General features: G+C 40.9%; 1 protein-coding gene across 2 annotated transcripts in view; it reads right to left on the reverse strand.

The window, feature by feature from the left end:
• The window catches only part of DIAPH1 (diaphanous related formin 1), a 99,368-nt gene that overhangs the window by 44,721 nt on the left and 27,235 nt on the right, over positions 1–27,412 (reverse strand). Inside the window, exons 2-18 of one of the 2 annotated variants that reach the window (XM_039236213.1) lie at positions 27,097–27,123; positions 25,955–26,110; positions 22,993–23,094; positions 22,516–22,646; positions 22,260–22,346; positions 21,374–21,437; positions 19,396–19,535; positions 17,645–17,753; positions 16,619–16,729; positions 16,327–16,445; positions 15,545–15,661; positions 14,573–14,688; positions 14,000–14,064; positions 12,702–12,881; positions 10,938–11,771; positions 9,939–10,053; positions 9,429–9,437 (exon numbers count right to left, since the gene is read on the reverse strand). In XM_039236213.1, the coding sequence (XP_039092144.1) occupies positions 9,429–9,437; positions 9,939–10,053; positions 10,938–11,771; positions 12,702–12,881; positions 14,000–14,064; positions 14,573–14,688; positions 15,545–15,661; positions 16,327–16,445; positions 16,619–16,729; positions 17,645–17,753; positions 19,396–19,535; positions 21,374–21,437; positions 22,260–22,346; positions 22,516–22,646; positions 22,993–23,094; positions 25,955–26,110; positions 27,097–27,123 (2,482 nt within the window). The remainder of the gene's footprint in view (positions 1–9,428; positions 9,438–9,938; positions 10,054–10,937; positions 11,772–12,701; positions 12,882–13,999; positions 14,065–14,572; positions 14,689–15,544; positions 15,662–16,326; positions 16,446–16,618; positions 16,730–17,644; positions 17,754–19,395; positions 19,536–21,373; positions 21,438–22,259; positions 22,347–22,515; positions 22,647–22,992; positions 23,095–25,954; positions 26,111–27,096; positions 27,124–27,412) is intronic. The other variant, XM_039236214.1, reaches the window with a different exon arrangement.

Genomic DNA, 27,412 nt, shown 5'->3' on the forward strand with positions numbered 1-27,412 from the left:
CATGAGTGTTCTTCCAAGTTGCTCTGAAGGCGATGTGCCGGAATTCTTAAACAGTTACAGTATACTAAGTTCTAGAACAATTCTCTCCAGAACAAAAACTGAGAAGCAAGGAAAAAATGAGGTAGACAATCCTTTTCCTTTGAAGATCGTATCCCTCCTATGGAGTAGCATCCCTATGCAAGTGATACAAAGCTCTGCTCCTGCTCAAGAATATAATGCTCCAGAAGAAGCTAGAGTCTGGAAGGGACCAAAGCAGAACTTTTCAACACTTTCCTCTCCACACCACAATGGCTGGAAGGCTCCATTGTGAACTGCCATACATTTCTAGAGTTGGTATCTTCAATCATTTATTACCTAACAGGGTTGGCAGGGAGAACAAGAGGACAGTCGGAATGCTCAAGATGCAGTCAGATTTTTGCAGCTGTTTCAAAAAAAGGACAGATTATTTCATTACCGTATTATTGTTTTGTTCTAGTGTTCACTAGAAAAGCAATGCATGCTTGTTGAAAATTAGACTTCTTTTTAATGAGGAAGATCTCTCTACACTGACATGAAAAATCTCCAGGATACAGGAGGTACAGAACAATAAAGATAGTATGCTACCTTTTGGTAAGGGAATAGAGGATAAGAATGAGTTTTTACTTATAATTGCATTTTTAAACACAAAGAAGGCATAATCAAGAAATAAAAACGATTGCCTCTAAAGGTAAGAAGAGGAAGGATGGGACAGATGAACACTAGGGTGGTTTTGAGACTTCTTCCTACCATGTTGACTTCTCAACTATCTAGATCACATATGCAGAAAAACAGGTAACAGAGAAGCAGGAAAGCCCCAAAGGAAACATCCTGTGGTAGAGGTATCCTTGGTACTCCCTGAAAACTGGTCTATAACCCCATGTTTGCAGGGAGATTGGTCCCATATTAGCAGAAGAGGAAGTTCACAACGAACAATTCCCAAAGCATCTAAAGGATGTTGAGAACGGTGCTGTTCCTGTGAGGCAGCTGCTTTGGGCTCTAGCATGTACCAGCCCCAAAACACTGGCTCGCTCTGCTGCTTATCGCAAAGCCCAGCTCTGCTCCTGACATTTCCTGGAGATCCCATTCCTCCTCCTGGACACACCCCTGATCTCTACCAACTCCAGGCCTCCATGGTGAAGGAATAACCAAACAAGAACAAGAGTTATGTCTGCGCAAGTGTAGCCCCTTCATCACGATCTGGACTTCCTGGTCTCGCACAACTCAATCTCTGTTGTACAAGTGGAGGGATTTCCTATCATCTGCCTGCCACCCATACCATCCAGCCTCATCATCAGTCTCTAAGTGGTTCCTAGCTCCACGGACTCCAGAGAACTTCTTCAAAATATCCTTCAAAGATACCTAACGAGACTTGGTCAGAAGATGGCAAGAAGAAATTTTGTAAAAACAAGTGGCCCAGAATTAGAGCCTCCAAAATATCAGGAGTCAATAGAAAATGTCGGACTGCCTGCTAACTTTTCTTGTATGATCACCATAAAAACAAGGATAATACCAACTCTGAAAGACATCAAATTGAAATCTGCAGATAATGCTGGATGGTGCCGTGGGTTTAAAAGATACAGTTTCAGTCTATGCATGTCAAGAATAGTAATACAGACACACACTAAAGTTTGAATAGTTAGAAACCTGGAATTATCTCAGGTGTAATTAAGAGTTAACCAGTGACAGAAAAGGGTTGACACTAAAAATTTTTCTGTGACAGCAAATTCTATCCAAATTAGGCTAGAGGAATTCCCTGAAGGAAATTTATTCAGTATACTATCTCTGGGAAGTTAGGAGTATACTATCAGCAGGGAGTTCTATTATGTGCTTGAAGGAGCTTTTCAGCAAGAGAAGAGATGGAGCTGGGAATATTTTTATCATGGGTTATAAATATGTATGAATCAATTATGAAGCTGGTAAAAAAAAAAAAAAACAATTTTCCCTTTAAACCTTCTAAAAGGAAGGCTATGCTTTCATGAAGCTGTCACACTAAAACAAAAACAAAAACATTCTCCAGCCTCTGAGCCCTCCAAAATTCACAAATGACAAATGTTGCTCCTATTAAAGATACTAGCTGCAAGGGGACAAGATCCTTTTGTAAAACGGCAAGTTACAGCTTACTGTCTTATTTACTTATCAGTCCTCCAAATATATTTCCTGACAGATAGAGGGCAGCATAACACGCAGTTTGTATGTGAAAACCACAGAGGCTGTCTCTCTCTAACGTCCTGCATCACTCACAGACGTAACAATGACACAACTAAAACAGAAGAGATCCATGTGCCATCTGGTGGCGAAAAGGAGAAGGTGCACTCTGCAGATGTATCAAATTCCTCCAGTTTAGAAGGAATTAAAGTTTAATTATCTTTATCTGATGACACCCTCCCTTAAATCTCCACCAGTAAGTCTTCCATGGAAATTACACCAGCAGTCTTCATGAAAAAGTTTTACAGTTCATAGTTTAGTTCTATACCCCCAAACGCTAATTGTAATAAGCAAGCAGTAATTTCTAATGCCTGACCTCAGTGCAGGGAAAATGAATAAAACTAAGAACAAAGCAACACAAGAATATTTTAGCAAACAGTCAGAAGAGACTGAGATGATGAACAGATAGCATCAAAGACAACTTATGCAAGCAAAAGGAAGGGGAAGAAAAAAGAAAAACAAAACCAGAAGTTTCAAGCCGAGGGGTATCTTTTAGTTAATCCGTTTCATTTTCTCGATGAGGAAAGAGGTATGAAGGAAAAACTGTGGTGCAATCTCCTTAGTGGTTTGATTAAAACAAGGTACCACATTCCTCTATCACATGACAGTAAGTAATTCCTTAAATCTGATGGTAGGATAAATTGGTACAATCCTTTATTTAGCAATATGGACCCAGAAATTTTATTTTTAAGAATTTACTGTGCAAGTATACAGAGAAATATAAAATGATTTTTCCTGAAGCACTGCTTATAATATAAAAAGCTGGTAACTTCTCAGTAAGAGATCAAGTGTATCAAGCTTAGGTTTATTCATTTGACAAAGAACAACTATCCACTAGAAATAATGGGGGTACATCTGTATGTAATGCTATCAAGAGATGCTGAGACATGTTCAGCAAAATGCACAGTGGTATCTACCACATGGGAGCACAAAGATTACATTAAAAATATGTGTATACTCTCATATTTCTGTAATTTTATCTTTTAATGCCTCATCCCTTAAAGTTCCAGTTAAAGTTAAAATTCTATTGGAAAATTTCCCACATTTTCCCACCTGAATGACAAAAGGATTTTGTCCTTTCCTTTATTAGAATAACACATGCAGCTGAAAGGTACGTTAACCATGGTCACTCCTGAGGGAGGTTTTGTTTTTTCTTTACATTTTTAGTGTATTCTCTGCATTTGATGAAATGAAGATATCAAAGTAGTAGAGGAAGTGGCCTTAGTCAGGACCATGGTAAGAGAGAGGAAGCTAGAGAGTAGGTACGATAATGGTTAAAGTCTATAGAAGTGTGTCTTCTGATGCCTTCGGTTTTCTCCGTAAAGTAAGAGGACTGAGAATGAAGGAGATACTGGGCCTCTGAGGAGAGAAAGAATGTGAAATTGTCATTTCGGAGAATAGGAAGTTGAAGGGACTTGAAATGTTTAATATCCAATTGCCTGGCAGGATCAAGGGCTAAGCAACACTGCAAACTGAACAGAAGAGAGCCAGAAGAAAGAGCGGCCAGTGAGGAAGGAGAAAAAGTAAAAGCATTTGCTGTCCTGAAAGCCAAGTGAACAAAGTCTATCAAGGAGGACCAAATGTTTTTCTCCAGCCACATTCACTGGCACAGCTACCAGTACAGGGCAGACGGAGACTGCTGTTTTGCCAATCAACTGTGTTGAAATCAGAGAGAGGTAACAGAATCAGAAAACATCCAAGAGAGGGATTATGATGATGATAAACCATGGAATTTTACCTGTGGAAGACAATGAAGTCATCGAGGAACAGAAAGACAGTGAAAGGTGGGAGGACAAATGGACTAGAAGTCCTGGGGAGGGAGCCAGGGAACAACGGCAGCCAGGATACTAGAGAGAGAGGTAAAAAGATAGAACATGGTGGCACGAAATTAAGATTGTGGAGGGACTGCAGTTCTGGTGATGACTGTAGGAGTGAATGGCTGAAGGAGAGGACAAGATTACTGGAAAAGAAGAATTCAAGGAAGTGTGAAGCCAAAAAAATACTGGCAGGATCATGACCTGTTCATACAGAAATTGCTAAGAATTAAGGTGGAAGTGGTACTGGAGTACTTCAAAGAGTAGTCAGTTGCTAACCTGGCTGAGAGACAAGGAGGAACTTGGAATGTTAGCAGATGACCGGCACTAAGAGAGGAAATGAGCGATGTAATATGGTGTCATGAGATTCAAAATTATGGGTTTTTAGCCAAAAGAAAGGTGGAATGATCTGCAAGTGGCAAAAACAAAGAGGACATCTACAACATCTCTGGGTCCAGGTCCATTAAGATGAGGTTTATGGGAGGAGAAAACCCAACACACAAGGCAAGAAGGCGAAAAGAGGAGAAGGAAAACAGAGTTGAGGGAAAGCCAGGTTTCTCTTAGAGCAACAAGGTGAAGTTGAGGTCATCTGAGATTTTGCTAGTACTGGACCATGAATTCCAGAGGGCACAGAGAATGGGTTTCAGGTGCTCACGCAGGATCACCGGAGGAGACTGGATTGGAGATACACAGACCCTTATGAGGATTCAAGTATGGGACATGAGAATGACCTACAGTAATAATAACCAAGATCAATAGCTGAATATTAGATCCAGTGAATTCAAGGCAAATGGTGATGAAAAGGTTGAGAGTAGAGAGAGGTATGTGAAAGGGGGTAGTTTAGGTGCTTTTTTTTTATACCCCTGATGATGGACAACCCAAATGTTCAGGGCTCCTCATTACCCCAGGTGATAGCAGATTCAGGGTTTCTGGATGATGACGAAGTGCCATCTGATATTATGTAACTTCCCAAATACTTTGCACTAACTAAATAGACTGATCCTGCTCAGAATCCAAGACAATTAGTAATTAAAAGACAACAATCCCAACAAATATTCATTTGAATAGCACTTGGGAATCCTAATCCTATACTTGTAGAGAGCAGTAAGAACTGATGGAACAGACATCTTTCTGCCAACAGATTCGCTGAATAAGGTGGAGCATGTTGAGCGCTTACACAATCTTGTTTCTAGAGATTAAAGTTCCAGAAACTGTAAAGATTCACTTGGACATTTCCTGGTAAAAATCCAACTGAAGGAGTGCCCCCTAGTGGACAGAAGAGGATCACAGGGAAAAGGAAAGCATTCCATCACTGGGGAAAGAAGGGATTGCTTCCTCACCACTGGCTCCCCTTGAACCCTGAACCAAGAAAGTTCTGGGAGAGCAGAAGACAACTGTTGCCAACAGTTCTGACTTGTGCAACAACAGCACAAACCTTGGGATCTTGATGCATGCAAACCCTAATGAAAATACTGTTATTGTTTATGAAATTTGAAGCTCTTGGTCAAGATCTTACTTTTTAGCCAGAGTTCTTTCTAAATTACCGGTGATAAACACTTGGACAACTGTTCTAATGCCCAAAGTTAACACAACGCCCCTCAAACTTTAAAAGGGAGGGGGTCTAACACTACATATTGTCTGTCCAATGCACACCACTAAAGGAGATTAGCTTGTGGATCTTATGAGCCCAAAATATTTTTTGAAAGAAGGAATAAACCTAAAACGGAAAATGTCACTGTACTTAGGACATCAGTTATCACTTTCTACACCATTCCAAAGATAATATTTTTCATGGGATCAAGTCATCAACAAAAGAGAGTAACAAAAGAGAGTAAGAGTTAGAAGGAAAGCTGAATGAAAAACTACTTAATCTCATACATACAGATAATGACCTGGGGTCACCACGGTGATGATGCTCCTTAAGAAAACATGCAAAAAATGAAACTTTAACTAATGAACATGTTCCCAAGGAAATCAAGAGGCAGAGTCAAGAAAGAGAACATGATAAAAGGCTCCTTGCTGATCACTATAGAGAATGAGAAAGTAAAAAGGACTAGAAGTTTTTATGGCACTACCTATCAAATCTGAATTCATACTATTCCCTGGCAGGAAATAAACCAACTGAGCTAATGCATGATTTAAAGGAACTTAAGAGTTCAGAAACAATAGACTAACCTTTAAGAGAGAAAAATGATTAAGAGAACCTGTAGTATACATTTGAGGACTGGTTCCTCTCTCTGGGCTTTTAATTAATAAGGCCCACATCTTTCTGAACCGTAATGATAAAGTGGCTGGTACCTCTGACGACAGGTGGCAGATGTAAAGACTGAGGTAGGTGTTTTCTTTAAGGTTCCCTCCTGGAGTAGGTATACAAGAGGCTTTAGGGATCAGGGAAATAAAAGGGGGATACAGCTATGTCTAACAAGTAATGGAGACTTTTGTTTAGCAAATGAGAAAGGAAATAATGCAATATTATGAAAACCTACTGTCCAAATAACTTCCTCATCAAGCCTGGCAACTACTAGGCTGAAGTCATCTACGGAGAACTTTTACTGTAGAAGATAAGCAGTTCTTAGTTTTCTAACTGGATTCATTTTGCTACAGCTGAATATACTAGAATTAAAACATGACTCTTCTCCTTCAACCCTACATATCCAGTATTTCCTCTACTTTCACTAATCTGTTATTCCTTTTTTGTACTAAGAGTCACTGCCAATTCAAGGACTGAAGTGAAGCTCCTGAATGAATGAAGTAGTTGCAAAACTACTTTCATCTTTTGTCTGGATATAACCTTCTAGAAGCATTTAGGGCATGGAAATACACTTCTGGAATGCAGAAGGCCAGAGCACGGACTTTGGAATCAGACACTCTAGAGTGTGGATCCTGGCTCCGGCACTTACTATACAGACTTGTAAAAGTTATTCAAGCTAGGAATCTAATTCTATCTGAAAGGCAGGAATATTTACCAAGTGGTAATAAAGTATTAAACTATTGTTCAATTACCACATCAATATTAAGACTACGAATAAAAGATTTGGTAAGTAAAACTGGTTACCTACCTGAAAAAAAGGTTTAAGGATGAAGATATTCTGAAATTTTATACGGGCATGTTTAAAGCACCAGAAGCAAAAGAAACCTTGCTTTTATAATGAGGAGATCTGGGCCCTTGGAGTCCTACCTCTGAAGTTGCTAGAGCTGGAATCTCCTTACCTGATATAAACTTTAACTAAGATCCTCAAAGTCTTTTTTCACTCAAGTTTTCTTTTTCAGGTATGTTGTGAGCAAGGGGGCTACTTGGGAACAATATGCACTCAGTTTGCCAGCCTGAAGCACCAAGAGAAGGAAGTTCAAAACTGCATGAGGAAAGGCAAGGGCAAATTAGTTGCCCTGATCACAGTGGGAGTTATACATGGCATGGTGTCCCTACACAGCACTTCTGCTTGCTACCTGAGGCCCCTGCAGCATATGGCATTAAATAAACTATTCTGTTCCCAAGAGTGTTAAACAAGCCCCAATATTCAAATATCTCTTGGATTATCAGAGATTCACAGACTAACTCAGAAGAAGAGAAAGCAGGCAAACAGAGAAGAAAAAAATTAATTGTACAACATTAAAGTCAGTAAAACATTTAAAATCCAAAGAAGAAATAATTTTTAAGCCGGGAAGGCATTTCTTTTTGGGGGTGGGAAATGAATGAAAACATACATGTCGCAAGAGCAACAAGAAGCAGGAATGTCCTATTGCATTCAAGGGCTGTAGGCAACTTAGATTAGGTAAACAGTAAGTACTTAGGATTCTATCTGACAGAGGAAAAAAAACTCCCCCAGGAATTTCTTTAAATCATTAAGATTTAGAATGTATGGAAAACTGCTCATGATTTTGTACTTTTCAAGAACACATCGTCTAGTGCTTCCTAATGGAAAGACAAATTAAGACAGTGTACCAATTTAATACCTGAAAATGCTAACTGAAACTAAAGAGATATCAAAACTAGCTAGAGGGTCGCCTGAGTGTGTCAGTCAGTTCCCATGTCTGGCTCCATGCTGAGCATGGAGCCTGTATAAGATTCTCTCTCTCTGTCCACCCCTTGCTAGTGCACTCAGCAATCTATGAAAATTATTACTACACGAAAATCAATACTCTACTAAACCAAACTAATTCATACTCACTTCTTTTTCAGATTAAGATACTGAGTTTTCTAAGAATAATTTAGAAAATTAAATAAAGAACCAAGGCTGGTAGAAAGTCAGAAACTTCAATGAAAAGAAGGTAGTTTCTAGGGCAGAATCTGAGAACTAAAGGAGCATTAAAACGTTTGGTTACAATGCTGAAAATGACAAAAGATGAGATAAGGTCTTACTTGCATATTTTAAAAATATCATCTCTGAATTTATAGTGGGAATAAAATGCCAAGGAAAACCACTAAGTGCAGAAAATCCCACTCTCATCAAAAGTAACACGAAGGTACAGAAGTAGGAGGTGACCCAGGCGGGAGGAAAGGGGCCCGGCCAGTGTGCATGCACAGTGGCACTCAGAACACAGCTGCAATAAAGGGTCTTCAGTCAGAGGCCAACAAAGGGCTACATTCTGTAACCTTAAAAATTAGGAAATCATTTGACTTTGAGTTTCTCTGTCAACTAGTCTTCAGTGATATACTAGAGAAGGGTAAGCTGTCATTGTCACAGTATTTTTCACTAAGAGGGTGGAAGTAATCCACTGTACCTAGCTTTAGTTCAGAAGATGACTGCTCTTCTGGAGTACAAGGCCGCTTTGCCCTGAGTGATAGGGCAACACATCAAGTCTGAGCATAGCTATCTCACACTGTCAGATACACACACATACCTAGGGGCCAGCAAAAGGCAACTAGCAATATTAAGCTCCTTATTAGAATGAAGTGCAGCCTGGACCCATCAGATCACTTAGTTTTCATCACTAGGGTTGCAATATACCTCTAAGTTAAAAAAAAACAACAACTTTAAGATGAAAATATAAAATTATTAGGCTATAACTCCCATTAAATTCAAATACTGTATTCCTCAGGAGAAATAACTACGAGGGCCCCATCATAAGGAAGCACAAAACCACAAGAATTAGGAAGTGAAGAAAGAAGAGGGCAAAAGAGATCAGTTCTTCTAGAACAAAAGGGAAGATATGAAGGTGAAGCAGCAAGAATTTATACCAAAACAAACAAACAAACAAACAAAAACCAAGGACCAGAAGACACATAATGGTATTAGTACTTCAGGTGTGGCAGAAAAATTTTTAAAGAAGGCAGAAGATAAATCCATCCAGAATCTCCTCTCAGTCTTCTAAAAAGAAATCCCTTTACATCTGCTTTATCTCTCTGTAATGTTCAAGATACCCAATTAAAAGGCTCCTCTGTATTCTTACCTTTTGAAGCTGGAAGGGCAAACGTCCAGGAAGAGGAAAACATCAGATATTTAAAAGAAATGGAAGGAAAAAAAAAAGAATCACACATGACTCTCTGTTACTATAGACAGTCACTCAATCACCTAAGCTATTCAAAACTCAGCCCAGCCCTTATTGAGTCTGTGTGTCTACGATGGCACCTTAAAGACAGTGCCAAAATCCATTCAAGAGTATTATCAAAATGCGCCTAGACTGAGCTTCTTAATCCTTAATCCCATATCCCCAACAAGTTATACTGACAGAAAATACCCATATGCAAAAAAAAATTGGGGGGAAAAATACCAAAATGTAAACAGTTTTCTTTCCCAACCTCAGCATCCCCAGAACACAAAAATATCTTAATTTCTTCCTAATGGGAAAAACCACCTCTCTTCAACCCTCACCCAGGGACTGGGAAAAGGATGAGAAACCCACTTAAAGGACACTACAAGTCCTATATTGGTCCTGAGCAAAAAAGAGGAAGGTACTCACTCTTGGTCTGGGCAGAAAAGGTCAGAGTAAGTTTGGCGAAAAGTTCATTATTCTCAAAACGGTCCTCCTTCACCTTTGTCCAGAAGCAGTCCTGGGACAGGTCCTCAGCGACAAACTGTGAATAAAGGCAGGGCGTTGAGAGTTACTAAGCTGAGCTCTGTACTTTCCATCCTGGAAAATGGATTAAGACACAAAAGTGGTGTGCAGTGGTTCTTAGCGATGTCACAGTAGAGTAAGACTACTGAGACATCAAGCAGCTGCGCTCTTCGTGGGAGGATCAGGAGACAGTGCTTCCAGTTTGCTTGCTTTTGGGTCATTATTCAAAAGCTAGATTCAGTCCTAACCTAACCTAACCTCAAGTCCTCTAGTTTTAGAATTATTGAGGCTTTATTTCACATCTTCCCTTGCTGTACATTTTCCCCATCAATTTAGCTATTAACTATGAGAAATGGAAAAATTTCCAACAATTTAATGACGACAAAATTAATTTAGGAGTATGTCACTAAGCTCCTTTAATTTGGTTTCCAGAAGCAGAAGGCTAATACAGCTAATCACAGGGGCCTCAAATGCACAGTGGAGGCAATACTGTGCCATGCAAACATGTCCTGTATAACTCACTGATGGCAGGGAGAGGTAAAGGATGTATCCAAAAGCCACAACTTTCCAGATCACCACTATTGTCAGTAGCTTGCAGACTGGTGAAATGACTATTATCAAACTGTAGGTTACCATGGAGCTCATAACCTCAGAAAAAAGGCCAAAAACATTAAAGATAGATTTAGGTTATGTAGCAGAGAATAGGGCTCAAAGAACTTTCCGAAGTGATGTCTGGCATAGAGAAGACGCCTAACATGTGCTGAATAAACAGAAGGTGAGTGGAACCTGAAGACAGATGTTAGCCATAAGAAAGGGAAGTCCACCTGGGCACAAAATACAAAGTAGGAAACTGACATGGTTTCTTAATACCTACTAATGAAAAAAATGGACAGAAATTCTCACCTTGGACCAGTTTGGCCTTCGGAGCTGCACTTCTGGCTTATAAAGCTTCTTTGGGGTTAATCCAAATGGCAGAACTGGGGCTGCAGGGACTCCATATCCAAAAAGGAGAGGTGGAGGCATACCCATTCCAGGTGGAGGTGGAGGAATTCCAGGACCTCCAGGAAATGGAGGGGGTGGAGGGATTCCAGGACCACCAGGAAGAGGGGGAGGGGGAGGGGGCATTCCTACTCCTCCAGGCAAGGGAGGAGGAGGTGGGGGGATGCCAGCACCCCCAGGCAAAGGAGGGGGTGGGGGGATACCAGTAGCACTCCCAGGCAAAGGAGGGGGTGGGGGGATACCAGTAGCACTCCCAGGCAAAGGAGGAGGTGGGGGGATAGCAGTAGTACTCCCAGGCAAAGGAGGAGGTGGGGGGATACCATTACTCCCAGGCAAAGGAGGGGGTACAGGGATGCCATTACTCCCAGGCAAGGGAGGGGGTGGGGGGATAACAGGAGTACTCCCAGGCAAAGGAGCGGGTACGGGGATACCAGTAATCCCAACCAAGGGAAGGGATGGGGGGATATCAACAGAAACTCCAGGCAAAGGCGGGGGAGGTGGTGGAGGAGGAATGGTACCACCTTCAAGAAGAGGAGCTGGGGGCGGTACACTAACTACTCCTGGTAAAGGAGGGGCAGGGGGTGGAATAACAGCACCAGGGTCACCAGGTAAAGGAGGGGTGGCGGGGACAGGAGCACTGCTAGGAGGGGCTATAGCAGTAGCAGCAGCAGCAGCAGCAGCGGAGAGAGAAGCCATTTCTTTCTTGGCGTCTTCTAGTTCCTTAGACAGCTTGGCAACCTAGAGGAACAACAACAATGAAATACTCCTCTGTCCACTTCAGGGACTAGTGGGGTTGGAAGGGACCTAAGAAATTACTCAATTCAAAGTTTTCGTTTCATACACGAAGACACTGAATGGAATCAGACAGACTCCCAAAGTCATACCTAAAGTCACAGAGGTATTTAGTGACAGAGCCAAAACTAGAATTCAAGTCTTCATGTTCTTAGTTTAGCATGCTTTGCATTAAGAAGGCAACTTAAAACTTTGTGTTAACTTCTTCCTTTAATTAGAAAATACAAAGTTCAAGTAAATCATATATTCTAGTGATACAACGACCTAAGTGATCAACTTATCAAATATCACATATAAATATTTGTAACTGCAGGGGTGACTGGGTGGCTTGGAGAGTTAATGCGTCTGACTTCAGCTCAGGTCATGCTCTCAAGGTTCATGGGTTAGAGCCCTGCGTCGAGCTCTGTGCTGACAGCTCAGAGCCTGGAGCCTGCTTTGGATTCTGTGTCTCCCTCTCTCCCTCTCTCTCAAAAATAAACTTTAAAAAAATAAATGCTTGTAACTGCAGAGGGAGTATGGGGATAAATCTATCTAGAAATAGCTAAAATAAGAGAAAATTAGCAAATATGTGACGAGTTAATTTGGATTTTAATCCCGAATTTATTAGAAGACGATTAGTTTTAATTCTGGGTAGTACTGTGACTCCTTTTATTCTCTATGTTGTTTGTATTTTCCAAATTTTCTATCTTATGCGTTACCTCAAAATAGAACAAAAAACAGTAAATAATTTTAAAAATATGCACCATCTAACCAGATTACCTATTGGTAGCTGAACCCTCCCTAGGAGTAAGGTGCCTGACTACTGCTACAAACAGGCCCAGTCATGAGGCTGCTGATGGCTGAGAGGTCACTCTGTGTTCCCTGCTCAGGCATTACCTCCCCTGTGAGCTGAGACACCTCTGCTTCCAAGTCCTGTTTCTCTGTGGCAATCTGCTGCTTTTCAGAATCCAAGGCATCCTTTTCGCCCTGAAGATCCTGGAGCTTCTGCTCAAAGTCAGTTTCCATCTTTTTCATTTCTACCTGTAGCTCATGTCGGGCTGTTAACTCAGAGTCCAGCTAAAGGAGAAAGGAATTGGGCAATTAGTAAGCTCTCCATTCTAGCAAAAGGCACAGCATTACTCCCCCAAATTCACTACTTTGTCCCAATCCTTTACAGAGCTCACTTTCCCAGGGAATGCCTGGCAAAAAAGACCAGATGATTCTGACCTTAAAATCAAGATTAAAGAAGGGGGAATCAGTGATTATTTCCACAGTCTATATAATTTGGGGAGTTATAAAAACAAACAAAAAAACCACCTAAGACAAATACTGTATGATTTCACTTACATGTGGAATCTAAAAAACAAAACAAACAAAAAAACCCTATAGAAACGAACCCATAAATACAGAGGAAAAAAACAGGTGTTTGCCAGAGGGAAAGGTAGCGTGGAGTAGGCAAAGTGGGTGACGGGAATTGGGAGGCACAGGCTTCCAGTTATGGAATGAATAAGCCATGGGGATGAAAGGCACATACTCAGAGAGAGAGTATGGTCAGTGACACTGTAATAGCGTTGTATGGTGACAGATGGTAGCTACACTTGTGGCGAGCACAGCTTAATGTACAGAGTTGTCGAATTACTATGTTGAACCCCTAAAACTAACCTAACATTGTGTATCAACTATACTTCAATTAAAAACCAAGCAATCAAACAAACCTAAGATTTTGAAGACATTTAACACTGTTAAGGCATTTAAACAGAGCAGCTATGGTGTACAATCCCAACGGCCTCTAGGAGAAAAATCCTATCAACCAAAATAGGACTCCATACGACTAAAAAGAAAATAAAAATTCAGACATATTCCAGTCCCTGTTGTTCTAGGAGTAAGAGGCCTGAGATGCCAGCAAAACTACAAGAGCTGTCACTATTATTCATGAGAGCCATCTGTCTTTTCCAGTCCTACCCAGGGTCTCAAGAACTGTGTACCACTAACTCTGCTGGATCACACCCATGTTGGTTTCTCTGGTGACTAAGCTATACCAGAAAGGTTTTCCCTAGGAACTGCTACTATATGCTGAATGTTTGCTAAGTATCACAGGTTAACAGTTGCACACGCTAGAAAAAACCACGATCCTTAAAAAGGGAAAAAAAAAAAAAAAAAAAAGACCCTCAATTTTTTTTATCTCTCATACATGCCTTTTTTTCCAACTCTGTAGCTTTGGCTTCAGATTTCTCCACCTTTGTTTTATCAATCATTTGATCTGAAAATAAAGAGAGAAGAGTCAGTAGAGTTCCCAATTCTTGTGTCTTTCCCTCTTACTACCTAACTTCAATATAACCAAAGGGCAGTCTTCTGCCCATTTGCTTACTTTTATTATCCTTCTTACTGTTCTTCACTGGATAAAGACAAAACTTTCTATTGAGTTCAACACAGAATTTCTGGATGCCTACGATATGGTAAAGCCGCCATGCTGGGTGGCATGGACAGTGCCTACAAGTGGTACTTACAAATCTGAGTCAGATGACAGCTAAAGTCCCTTCAAAAGGTGGGGGTGATGTGTGAGTAGGGGTACATTTTAGATCTAAGTAGACAGAAATAAACAAAAGGTCTGTATATTCCTAGCACAGATGCTGACTATCACGTAAGGACAAAAATGGAAATACCTGGAGACTAGAAATATACCTTCTCTGAAGCTTTCATTGGAAGAAAGATACAAAATGAAAGGTAGAGGCAATGTTTTAAGGAGGCAGATAGAAAAATATGCTTACCAATCAAACCCTCAATATCAATCTGGAGGTGCCGGCACTTGAAGTCAGGATCAGCCCCATTTTTGTGCAGAACTATCTGAGAAATACATTCTTCAATCAGCTTATAGTACTGCGGTCTACGGATGAAACAGAACATGGTTATCAAAGGAAAACCAACATATGATTTTCAGAAGCACTCAGGATCAGGAAAAGTTAATTGCTTTAATAAATGAGGGACCTGGGGGCGCCTGGGTGGCTTAGTGGGTTAAGCGTCCGACTTTTGCTTAGGTCATGATCTCGCGGTTCATGGGTTCAAGCCCCGCATCGGGCTCTGTGCTGACTGCCAGCTCAGAGCCTGGAGCCCGTTTCAGTCTGTGACTCCCTCTCTCTCTGACCCCCGCCCTGCTCATGCTGTCTCTCTCTCTCTCTCTCCTAGAAATAAATAAAACATTAAATAAATAAATAAATAAATAAATAAATAGAGGGACCTGAGGATAAGTATTTCAGAGAAGACCTTTTTGTAAAACTAATAGCAGTATGTTACCGGGCTAGGCAACTCCCTCTTCTACAGCAACTACTCCATCTACTCAGATAATCAAAACTTGTTGCCACCTGCCTCTTAATGCCAATCATTTCCCATCTCAGGCTTGATCTTTTCAGTGACAGATAGCACTACTGCTGGATCTCTACTTCTAGGCAACTCGAAAGAACCTTAAATGAGTTCCTCCCTTTGTTACCATCTTTATCCCACCCCATCTCCTCTCTCCAAAATGGGAAGGACATTTTACCTTATACACTGACCCCTTCCAAACAGCCACCCTTCAGTCAGATTAAAAGGACAACTGACAACTCATTCTATATATGACTAAAAATTAACAACTATAACCCTTGTCTTTTGTCTTTTCATTTTACCTTTACAGTCTTTGAACTTAAAAATTTTGCTCTCTCTACTTAGGCTCAAATTCAATACTTCTCACAGGTATACCATCTTACCTGGCCTCATAGTCATTTCGGACCAAGAGTAGGTGCTGCAGGATGGACAGGAAGTGTGGCTCTGCCTTTGAATCCTTTACCGTGTTTAGGAGAATCTGGAAAACTTCACTGAAGTCAGTGGAAAAGGGGGAGAAGCTAAGGAAAACATACATTTAGAAACTATGTTTGACAGGTGGATTAACCAACTCTTGGGAAAAGCCCCAAGATGCCACTTCTATTCTAACAGACGTTTCCCCTGTAAACATTACCCAAAACTTTAAGCTCCATAAACCTACTGAGGCCAAAGCAACATGTGAGTTGGATGGTAAAACACACAGAAACAGAGAATTCCTAGTACTTGGCTTCAATATCAAGCAATAGACAGAAATGAAAAGATCACTGCCCACAAGTCACGTGTGTCAAACAGCAATACGTAGCCAGACGACTCCCTCTGTCAGTCTCAGGGACCCCACACGAAAGCAAATTACAAGCTCACTCCCTGACTCATGCATGTTTGCCAGAAACCAGCTCTACACCTTAGTAAGCCAAGTTCTCATGTTCTAGGAGGTCTATACACATTTTGATGGCTACTTCCGTGCTGAGCAACACTCAGATCACCTTTCCTAATTTCTCTGGTCCATGGTGAGGTAAATACAGCCCACAGCAATCAAAAGACACCTGCCTCATCTACTGAGATGACAGACAGGCTAATGCCCTGTTCTGGGTCATCACCCCACACCATTTCATGCAGGAATCTACAATGAAGGTCTCATGTATCTTGAACCCAGTCCATGAAAGGATATTCCATCTCCATTCTAATGTCATCCAACCGTCCCTTCAGGTCATAGGAATCCTCTTCCCCTTGCTCATCAAACACATTTAGTTGCACTCTCATATCATCATTTTCAATCTCTCGAAGCTCCTGTCAATGACGAAGGTACAAGTCAGGGAACCCAGAAATATCCTATGCCAGCCAGAAACCCAAGCCCTTCAACCTGGTTCTTAAACTGAAAGCAAAAGTGATCCCAGAGATGACTGAGCTATCAGAACAGGCAGCAGGCAGACCAGCCTGTCTAATGAAGAGCTGCATCTCACCTGCAACACCTGATGCAATCCCAAGCGCATCAGTTCACTGCGGATGTGAACTCGGAAGTCAAGTTCTTCAGCTGGTGTGATAAGGGCATTAATCAGCTGTAGGCATCCCACCTAAAATAAGCAAATTCGGCAGCTATGTCATTGTAATGTGCTAGAGATCAAGATTCCAATGTCTTTACATGAATGCTGAGGACCCCAAACGTAACACAGAAGATGCAGTACAAAACTACAAGAACAACGTTCTACTGGCGCCATTTAGACCGGATGTGAGCCCAGGTCTGGGGAGCTCAGAGGTCTAAACGCTTCCCAGAATTTGATGGTAAACTCTGTTCTAGGCCTTGGCTTGCCTAGCAGGTAAAGAGACAGCATGCCCTTTTGCCAGCTCACAAGGAGAGCCGCTCTCTCTCTGCCTTGTTAGAGAGCAAATCCTAGATTATAAAATATATACAGGCACACCTCATTTCATTACACTTCACTTTACTGCAGTGTTCTATATAGTGCATTTTTTACAAACTGAAGGTCTGTGGCAATAGGAATTAACTTAAATAGTTAAGTTTATCAGTGATAATTTTCCAATAGAATTTGCTCACTTCTTATCTCTGTCATGTTTTGGTAATCAGAATATTTGAAACTTATTCATTATTATTTTATTTGTTATGGTGATCCGTGATCAGGGATTTTTGACTCACTGAAAGCTCATATAATAGCATTTTTTGACAATAAAGTATTTTTTAATTAAAGCATGTACACTGTTCTTGTAGACAAAATGCTATTGCACACTTAATACACAACAGTACAGAGTAAACATAGCTTTTATATGCATGCACTAGGAAACCAAAAAATTCATTTACCTCACTTTATTGACCTATTTGTTTTACTGTAGTGTTCTGGTACCAAACCTGCAGTACCCCTGAGGGATGCCTATACCTGGGAACCATTCCATGTGTTCTGTTAAAACATCAAATGAACTTAAGTCCTTCCATCTTGATTTCTATTCTTAGGTACAGTTTTGGAGGATATACTTGCCTTGAGTGCAATGGAGGTCCCACTTTTTAACCCATCCAACAATGGCTGGAAGCGCTCCACTTCATCCATCTCAGCTCTTTCTGTCATTGCCTCCAAAACTCTTTCATTCCTGCCCAGGAGAAAGGAAAGGGAGAGAAATGCCCAGGTGCCCTGACATACACAGGCACAACAGGTAGGTTATACAGTGGCACAGATCAGTTAGAAAAAGAACATTATCAAGCCCAGATTTCCATTTTTATTCTCATCACCTAGCGCAGGAGCCAGAATCTGCTGAAAGCTAAGAATCATCTCCTTAGAAAAATGTAGTCCCTAAAAACTATTCCTAGACTCCTAACTGTGAATACCAAATTAAGACACCTATTCTATGGAGTATAAACTAGTACCACTTTTGGAGGGGTATTTAATAGTTATTGGTTTTTAATGAACTTAACATTTGGCTTACTTTGGAAACTTATCCAATATAAATGCATAAAAGTGAAAAAATATACTTACAAAGATGTTCATTATGGCATCATTTTTAATAGTAAAACTTATCACCTAGAGCAGGGGCCAGAATCTAAGAAAAAAAAATGTCTACCTAAAAAGTATCAGTGGGGGAACCATTAAATAAATTGTGAGATATATATCATATGGAATTCTAAACAGCCACTAAAGATAATAAGGTAGATCTACAAGTACCCACAGAGACAAAATGTCCAAGATCAACTGTTAAATTAAAAAAAAAAAAAGTAAAAAGAAATGAATGGTATCATTTTGTTTGTATTAACCCAAAATAAAAATCCTTCCTATGCATGGGATTTTTTTTTTTTTTTTTACAAAAAGTCACATCTTTCATTAGTTCTAAGATATCATCTTTTGGAGTGGCATAAAGTATCTCAGAATCAAAGAAATACAATATATTTGTCTGTGCTAGAAAAAAATTAAATGAGATTGTACCAAGCCATTAATAATGGCTAACCCTGCAGAATAGATTTACTAAAGGGATGAGGCTGTTAAAGTTTACTTTGTGTTTCTATATTGTTTGAATCTAAGAAATAATGTTGTGTTACTTCTGAATTAAAAAAGAAAAGTAAAAGCAAGCTTTGTCCCAGATGATACACACATTAATGAAGATCTAGGAGATCCTCTGCTATACCACTGATATAACCAGCAATACACTGAAGATAGTGCTACACACTTTTTTTTTTCATTTTTTAAAAAAAATCTATATATTTGAAGAGAGAGAGACAGAAATGTGAGTGGGGGAGGAAAAGAGAGAGTGTGAGACACAACATCTGAAGCAGGCTCTGAGCTGCCAGCACAGAGCCTGATGCGGGGCTTGAACTCACAAACCATGAGATCATGACCTGAGCCAAAGTCAGATGCTTAACTGACTAAGTCACCCAGGCATCCCCAACAGTCTTTCTTAAACATTAAGATTCGCAATGTTGAGGCGGCTGGGTGGCTCAGTCAGTTAAACATCCAACTCTTGACTTTGGCTCAGGTCATGATCTCATGACTCTGGAGTTCGAGACCCCCATCAGGCTCTGCACTGATACTGTGGAACCTGCTTGGGGTTCTCTCTCTCTCTCTCTCTCTCTCTCTCTCACTCTCAAAAGAAATAAACTTAAAAAAAAATTCACAGTGTTCACATCTTCAAAGAGATACGGTCTTATTAGTATTTAAAACAAAGTGGACACCCAGTCAATTTTCCTCTAGACTAGGGAAGATGGTAGAAAAGAGAATGGTGGAGAAACAACACAGTCACATACATGTCCTCTGGCTGGGGCAGGATACAAAGAGCAGAAAGCAGCTTAGCTGCATCAATCATCATGTTGGGAACAGCAGGATCCATGGCTCTGACCAGTAGCAGGATTCCTTCTTCGGTTTCCAGCATGGTCTTGATTCCAAACTAGTAGGACAAGAACAGAGAAGGGAGGCTAAATGTGACAGCAACTAACCAAGGACAAAGTTAGGGTTGTTACAGGTTGAATGGTGGTCCCCCTAAATTCCTTTGGTGAAGTCCTAATCCCCAGGACCTCAGAATGTGACCCTACATGGAAAGAGGGTCATTGGCAGATATAATTAGTTAAGTTACAACAAGGTCATACTAAAGTAAGGTGGACTCTTAATCCAGTATGACTACTGTCTTATAACAAAGAGACATGTGGGACACATACGCACACAGGAAAAACACTCTGTGAACATGAAGGCAGACACTGGAGTGATGCATCTGAAAGCCACAGAATGCCAAAGATTGCCAGCAAGCCACCAGAAGCCAGGAGAGAGGCATGGAACATACTCTCCTTCACAACCCTTGCAGAAGGCCTCAATCCTGCCAACACCTTGATCTTGGATTTAGAGCCTCCAAGAACTGTGAGAGAGTAAGTTTCTCTTGTCAAATACAGTTTAGTCCAGTTTATAGTACTCTGTGTAGCAGCCCTAGCAAACTAACACAAGGGTAGAACTTTCCTGAGCTAAACAGAGATAGGCAGAGCAAAATAGTTTTGTATTAGATCCAACACAATTCTAGTCTTCAAGAACAACAATCTTTAATTCTTTTATTTCTTTTTAATGCTCCCTCCCACTAATGGAGTAAATTAATTATAAAAAAATTAAACAATGAGGGAGAGCCTAGGTAGCTCAATCAGTTAAGTGTCCAACTTCGGCTCAGGTCATGATCTCATGGTTTGTGAGTTCGAGCCCTGTGCTGGGCTCTGTGCTGACAGCTTAAAGCTTGTAGTCTCCTTGAGATTCTGGGTCTCCCTCTCTCTCTGTCCCTCCCCCCCACTCATGCTTTATCTCTATCAAAAATAAATATAAAAATTATTTTATTAAAAATTAAAAATTTAAAAATCTAAAAAATAAAAAAAATTAAACAATGGGGAAGACAGATCTGCACTCAGAAGCAAACAACTGTGAGATCCCGGAGTTTAAGTACTAAACAGACAGGGTAGATGGCTCAGTCAGTTAAGCATCCATCTGTGGGTTTCAGTTCAAGTCATGTTCTCATGTTTAAGGAGTTTGAGCCCCGCATCAGGTTCTGCACTGACACCATGGAGCCTGCTTGGGATTCTCTCTCTCTCTCCCTCTCTCTCTCTGCCCCTCCCTTGTTTGCTCTGTCTCTCAAACAAACAAACAAACCTCAAAAATAAATTTAAATACTGAACAAAGAAAAAAAACCAAAGAAAGATTCTAGGGTAAAACAGTCTGGAAAACAAACAAATAACCTTCCCAAAACAAATACTGACCAGGAAATTCAAGAATTAGCAAAACAAAGTATAAAAAGGGGAAGGAAAGGAAGCCTACCTTCTGAAACAGAAATGAGAACTGGGGGAAAAAAGGTCCATAGAAACATACTTATTTGGCAATGAAAATGTTCCAATACTAAAAAGGAACACTCCAAGTCTTTTTTTTTTTTTTTTAAATGTTTTATTTATTTTTGAGAGAGAAGACAGAGACAGCATGAGCAGGGGAGGGTCAGAGAATGAAGGAGACACAGAATCCGAAGACAGGCTCCAGGCTCTGAGCTAGCTATCAGCACAGAGCCCGATGCAGGGCTCGAACCCATGAACCGTGAGATCATGACCTGAGCCAAAGTCGTATGGTTAACCAACTGAGCCACCCAGGCACCCCAGGAACACTCCAAGTCTTAAACCTCCCATTCCTAGGTCCTTTTTGAGTTTGCTGATAGAAAAGAAAGAACAGGGGTCATGATGGAGGTTGGAATGAGAATGGGAAAAATCTCACCTTGTTGTTCATAAAAGCTTTCAGGCAACGAATGATCTCATGCTTGTTACGGCTATCGTAGCCTCTGTGTGTAGAAAACAAAATCAGTGAATTCCCTTTATTCTATACTCCTCTCCCATTTGACTTTTCAATCTTGCAAACAAGGGTCTTCAAGACATTCCCAATTAGTAGCTGAGTAAGTTCTAGCACACAGCTCTTTGCCCTGAAACACTGGCAGAAACAGGTAGCTGAAGAGAGATTGCCACCATCAGACCTTTGGTTAATCCTGCAATCCAGGAACTTAGTACTACATTAAAATCTTCTGTTTAACTCCCTCTAGGCTTCTAATTGCTAAACTCCATTAGGATAACCTCCCAGCTACTACTGTTTGCCTCACTACTTCCAAGGTTTCAGGCTTGTACATTCAGGAGGTATAGGCCTGGTGTTTTGTTCTGGAAAGATCCCAGGTAGTAGAGAACTCCCTGTGGGTCAGGCTGGCTTCAAGGTAGCCTATGACAGTCCAAGGTATCTCCAGAACTATCCCAACCCTGAAGACTGTCATAATGCCAGTCCCAAACTCATCAAGTGTATTCTAAGACTTTCTAATGGGATACAGCCAGACCAGGTCACAGGGGAGCTCTGGATGAACTCCGACCCCACTTGCAGATTGGGTAGTTATGCTGCGAGACCCACAATCTTATGTGTTATCCACCATTCCTCTCCCATTTCCTGCACCTGGAATCATCCCTCATCCTCTAGTTTGCCCTAGGTAAACCTTGTTCTCAACTAATAGCATATTCTCCTGGTCCACAACTTCTCATTTTACTGCCATTTTCTCCTTTAGAGCATACAGCCAAGTCCCCCACTACCTTCCACTGGGAAGATGTCAAAACTTGTAAGTCCTCACCCAGCAGTCTCCTCTTTCTCATCATGGAGTCGTTTAAGGATGTCCAATAAAGAGGTCAGGCCCTCAGCACCAAATGTTTGCACCCAGCTGTAAGGAACAGACAGAGACAATGCAGTATCAAACCAAAGCAATTGATAATTGCCCAAATTCTACCCAGCAACTCTTTAGTCCCAATCCAGAATTCTCAGACATGCTGATTACACCAGTAAACCCTAACCTTGGGCTCTTACTATTGCTACCACTTCAGAATCCTCACCTGACAGGGTTGTTGTTGAGAGAGACACGAAGGGACTCTAGGCAGCTGAGCAGAGGCATATCCCGCAAGCCTGACCTCAATTCCTGAATGTACATCATAGCAGACCTAGAACTCTCCTTCTGGCTCATGCCCTAGATGGAGCATATGGAGAGATCAGTCAACACTGGACCCAATCACCAAATAGACTAGAATTAGTCATTACATTTTGAGTATCAAGGCAGACACACATCATAAATACTACCAAACTCTGCAAGACTCAGAACTTCCCAACCCATTCCCCATACACGTCATGAAGATTGAATCAGGCAAAAAGTATGTTAAGAATGATAACTCAAATAAGAGTAAAACATGAATAGGCTTATATGACAGAATAAAAGACTGATAAAGACACACCATATTCTAAGAAACTCATAAAACAAACAGGTCCAAGATGAGGGCAGGGTGTCCCATATGATGGGTACCTGCCCTAGAACTCACAGCCTTAGAGGTATGCAAGTATTGGGACACCATCTCTCTCTTGATGATAATGTCCTTCTCCCTCAAAGGTTGTTGTTTCTCCTCATTAAGGTTCATATCCAGCTAGTAGAGGGAGGAAAAAAAAAAGGGGGGGGGGGGAAATGCATCAAATTCCTTACAAGTTTTCAGTGTTTAATATTTAGTATACTTAGTGAGACACATTAAATAGTTACTGAATAAGTAAGTTTTCCTGGTCCCTTGAGGTTTAAGCTATTACCACATATGAAAATTCCTCTGGGATAAATGTTAATGGTTAACATTTTAGTTAATCATAATGGTTAAATTCCTGCCAACACTTTTTTTCCCTAACAAAAATGGGCTCTTAAAATAGATGAAAAATTTTTTTTATTATTGAAAGAAAAGGACACATACTTGTTCTGTACTTGGAATGGATCTTAAAAACCTTGTCTAGATGACTGGCATCATCCAAACACCCACAAGATGTGCACCACTCAGGCATAAACACCCTTTCCCCCCTGGTTAATTCAGTCCCTGTACAAACTTCTATGAAGAAAGAACTAGAAAACTCAGATAAAGCCCCTCAAGAGATATAACTTGGGTGTATTATTGAAGAAAAGGCTCTGCTTGAGCCTACTACATGTATAGCCATGTGTCTGAGCCCAGAACCTTGATGAGCATTGTTTAACCCAACAAGTCCAAAACATTATTTGAAATGGGGAAAGGGTAGGGGGGAAAGTGGATACATTCTATTTCTTCTCTCTCCGCTATGTGTGTGTGTGTGTGTGAGTGAGACAGAGAGTGAGAGTGAGAGAGAGAAATACTAATTTGATGCCTCAAAATAGTAATACTAATGTGATGTTTTTCTGACTCAATTCCTGGTGCTTTTTTTCTCCTCTTACAGATCAACTGGACACAGAAATTGCAAAGTAGATGGCCTTCAGCTTGAATCAGATCCCAAAACATAGTATATTCTGCTTGGCTAGCTCAACATTTTAAATTTGGAAGATGTCATATAAAAATACAGAATTCTAGCATCATAGGATGCAATCATCAAATTTCAGATTGTGGGTAACTCTAGAGGTCAAATAATTTTTTGTAGTGATAGCAAGGATAAAAGAGAGGGACAAAAACACGTAATGAAATAAAACTTAGAAGAACATTCATACAATGGACCTAACTTGGAATTGTGATTGGAGTGAACAAATGTTTTTGGTTTTTTTTTTAGCTTTTTTTTTTAACATTGTTTATTTATTTTTGAGACAGAGAGAGACAGAGCATGAGTGGGGGAATGGTAGAGAGAAAGGGAGACACAGAAGCCAAAGCAGGCTCCAGGCTCTGAGCTATCAGCACAGAGCCTGATGTAGGCTTGAACCCACAAACTGTGAGATCATGACCTGAGCCGAAGTTGGATGCTTAACCGAATGAGCCACCCAGGTGCCCCACAAATGGTTTTCTAAAAAATGACCTAACTGGTGAAATTTGAATACTGTGGAAATGTGAAAGCTAGCTATGGTAGCTGATGCTATGAAAGAATTACTGTTTTTCAAAAACTGAAGATTTCTGGCTTCCTTAGAAAAACACAAGTATCTGGCACTACGGAGTTAGCATTTCCAACTGGAATGCTGCACAACCTACTGGCACTGAATCGTGGCTGGCCTTCCTAACAGGCCCCAAGTCCTTTTGCATCCAACTACATTCCCCACTCCTCTTCATCATCTGCTATCTGGTCCAACTTATTCCTGCCAGCTCCCTGGCCCCAAAGACATGTAAATTGGCAGTCCAAGCCCACTGATTGGGTGTTTACTATATACCAGGCCCTGTGTTAAGAATTTTGAGCCCATGCTGTTAATTAAATGAGGTCTGCTGCTAGTGTTTATTTGAATCTAAAATCATATATCCAGGCAATATACAGGTCTTCTGAAACCTTAGAAGCAAGTACTCAAAACTTTCCAAGACCGAGCACTAGTGGACATTCACTGAGTGTCCTGCTCACTAAGTGTTCCTCACTGAGGACAGGAAATTAAGTCACATCTGTGTACTTCATTACACAACTGGCCTCAACCATAATTTTTAAAGGTCTTCTATTAACTGTAACATCAGTTTTCTCTTTCCAAATTCACCACTAAATAGAAGACCTTCAGCAAATGATGCCTTTCCATTCCTCAGTCTCTTCTGTAAGATGCTTTGTGAAACATTACCTACCCTGGCTAACCCAAAGGTAGTCTCCACACTACCACGAGTTGGTCCACTTACCTTACATCTTTGTGGCTAACAAAATGCTGGGCAGGACATTAACAAGGTGGTCAATGATCAGATATTTCTAAGCCTAACTCATTGATTCCAATCTCATGGGCTGGTGCTTGTAAATTTACTCCCTTTGTAACAGAACTGTTATTAAGAAGTTCTCTGTTAGGGTGCCTAGGTGGTTTAGTCAGTTAAGCCTCTGACTTCAGCTCAGGTCATGATCTTGTGGTTTGTGAGTTCAAGCCCTGAATCGGGCTCTGTGCTGGCAGCTCAGAGCCTGGAGCCTGCTTCCGATTCTGTGTCTCCCACTTTCTCTGACCTTCCTCTGCTCTCTCAAAAATAAAATAAACATTTAAAAAAAAAAAAAAAAAACCTCTGTTAAGCCTGAAACTTTTTGTAATTAAGGGCTAATTAAGGAGGGGGTGGAAGGGGTAAAATGATTGGGTAACTCAGTCAGTTAAGCGTAGGTCTCTTGATTTCAGCTGAGGTCATGATCTTGTGGTTGTGGAATCAAGCCCATGCTGTCACTGCAGAGCCTGCTTAGAATTCTCTCTCACCCTCTCTCTCTCCACCCCTCCATCTCCCGTCCTACACTTTCTCAAAATAAAGACTTAGGGGGGAAAAAGGTGCTCATTAAGGGAGATCATGCCCAAAAGAGTGCCCATAAATGCATTTTCAGAAACCAACACAAAACAATGCTTTGGGGTGGGAAACTTACCAGCATCTGTTCAAAGAGTACTAGAACTTGCTCATCTGAAACATCCTGCAACGACTGTGCTGTGGGATCATCCCCGTACGATGCAGAAGAATTTCTATGAGCAGAATTGGGCTTTTCCTTCTCCTTTTTAATTCTCATGCTGGTAAACCTCTCCAGCTGAGAAAAAGAAAAAAGTATTAGCAGTTACCGATTTTCATTTACACAACAATCCACACATCAAGTAGCCAACTCTCCAGCTTCTTATATGTGCAAGGGTCCTCTGATTTGTGGGCACTTCAAGGGTCTTCTGACATGGAGGTACCCGGGTGGCTAGGTTGGTTAAGTGTCTGACTCTCGGCTTCGGCTCAGGTCATGATCTCATGGCTTGTGGGTTCAAGCCCCATGTCGTGCTCTGCGCTGACAGTGCAGAGCTTGCTTGGGATTCTCTCTCTCTCTCTCTCTCTCTCTCTCTCCCCCTCTGCCTTCCCTTGCTCATTCACTCTCTCTCTCTCTCTCTCTGAAAATAAATAAACTTAAAAAAAAAAAAGGTCTTCTGACATGAAAAAAGAAATCTTGCATCTAATTTAGTATACTGACTCTGTACTTTCACTTTCATCCAAAGATAAGAGGTGTGAAGTATTGAGATTTAAAACCTCTTTAAAATGAGAAAACTTTGTTCTTAAGCTCTCCTGCCATTCCTAAGCCCTCTAGCAGCAAAGAATACAGTGTACTTCAGGGATATACAAGCCACCTCTCTGCCAACCAAAGATTCATGAACCATTCCCCAAAGCTCAAATACAGATGCTCAAATCAAAGAGCCACCAATTGGCCGCAGTTTGTTAGCTCCACCTGTTTGAAAGTAAAAGTTAAGTATCTGCAAGCACTGTGGGACTTCAAGTGATAGGGGTTGTATCCAGAGGGAAAGTCAGTTATGAATTTAAAGAATGTGCCTACCCTTGGAAACCAATGAAATGTCCCAGGGAAATGCATGCAATGGGCCAAACACAGAGCACAGAGTTAGGAAAAAGCTTTGGGAGGTTCTGAGAATAGAGCCAGTATCATCATTTCAAGTTATAGAAAGTCAGTTATGACAACTGGTTAAGTATCACAGTGGAGGAAATGAACATGCTAGAACATGCACATGCTGAACAAAATTTCCTTACCTCATCTGCCATGAGCCTCTTCAGAGTCTAGGAAACAGGAAAAAGGAGGGAGAAGAAAGAGAAGACAGATCAGTGAAATTCCAGGAAATGTCCCAAACACCAGATGGATTGGGGGGAAAAAGAATAAGGTGAAAGGATCTAAGTCACTTTCCACAAGCTAAAAGATTTTAGCCAACTGTTCCTTAGCACATTCCCTTAGCTAAGAGGCATCAAGAGTTTTAAGATCACTAATACAAGATTCTTTGCAGGGGGTGGGGGTGGGGGAGGAGTAGAGAACTGCAAAGACTCAATCCGATGACCAATACACCTATGAAAC

Source organism: Hyaena hyaena, unplaced genomic scaffold, assembly GCF_003009895.1.
Source record: "Hyaena hyaena isolate Hyena2069 unplaced genomic scaffold, ASM300989v1 scaffold_107, whole genome shotgun sequence".
Classification (NCBI taxonomy): Eukaryota; Metazoa; Chordata; class Mammalia; order Carnivora; family Hyaenidae; genus Hyaena; species Hyaena hyaena.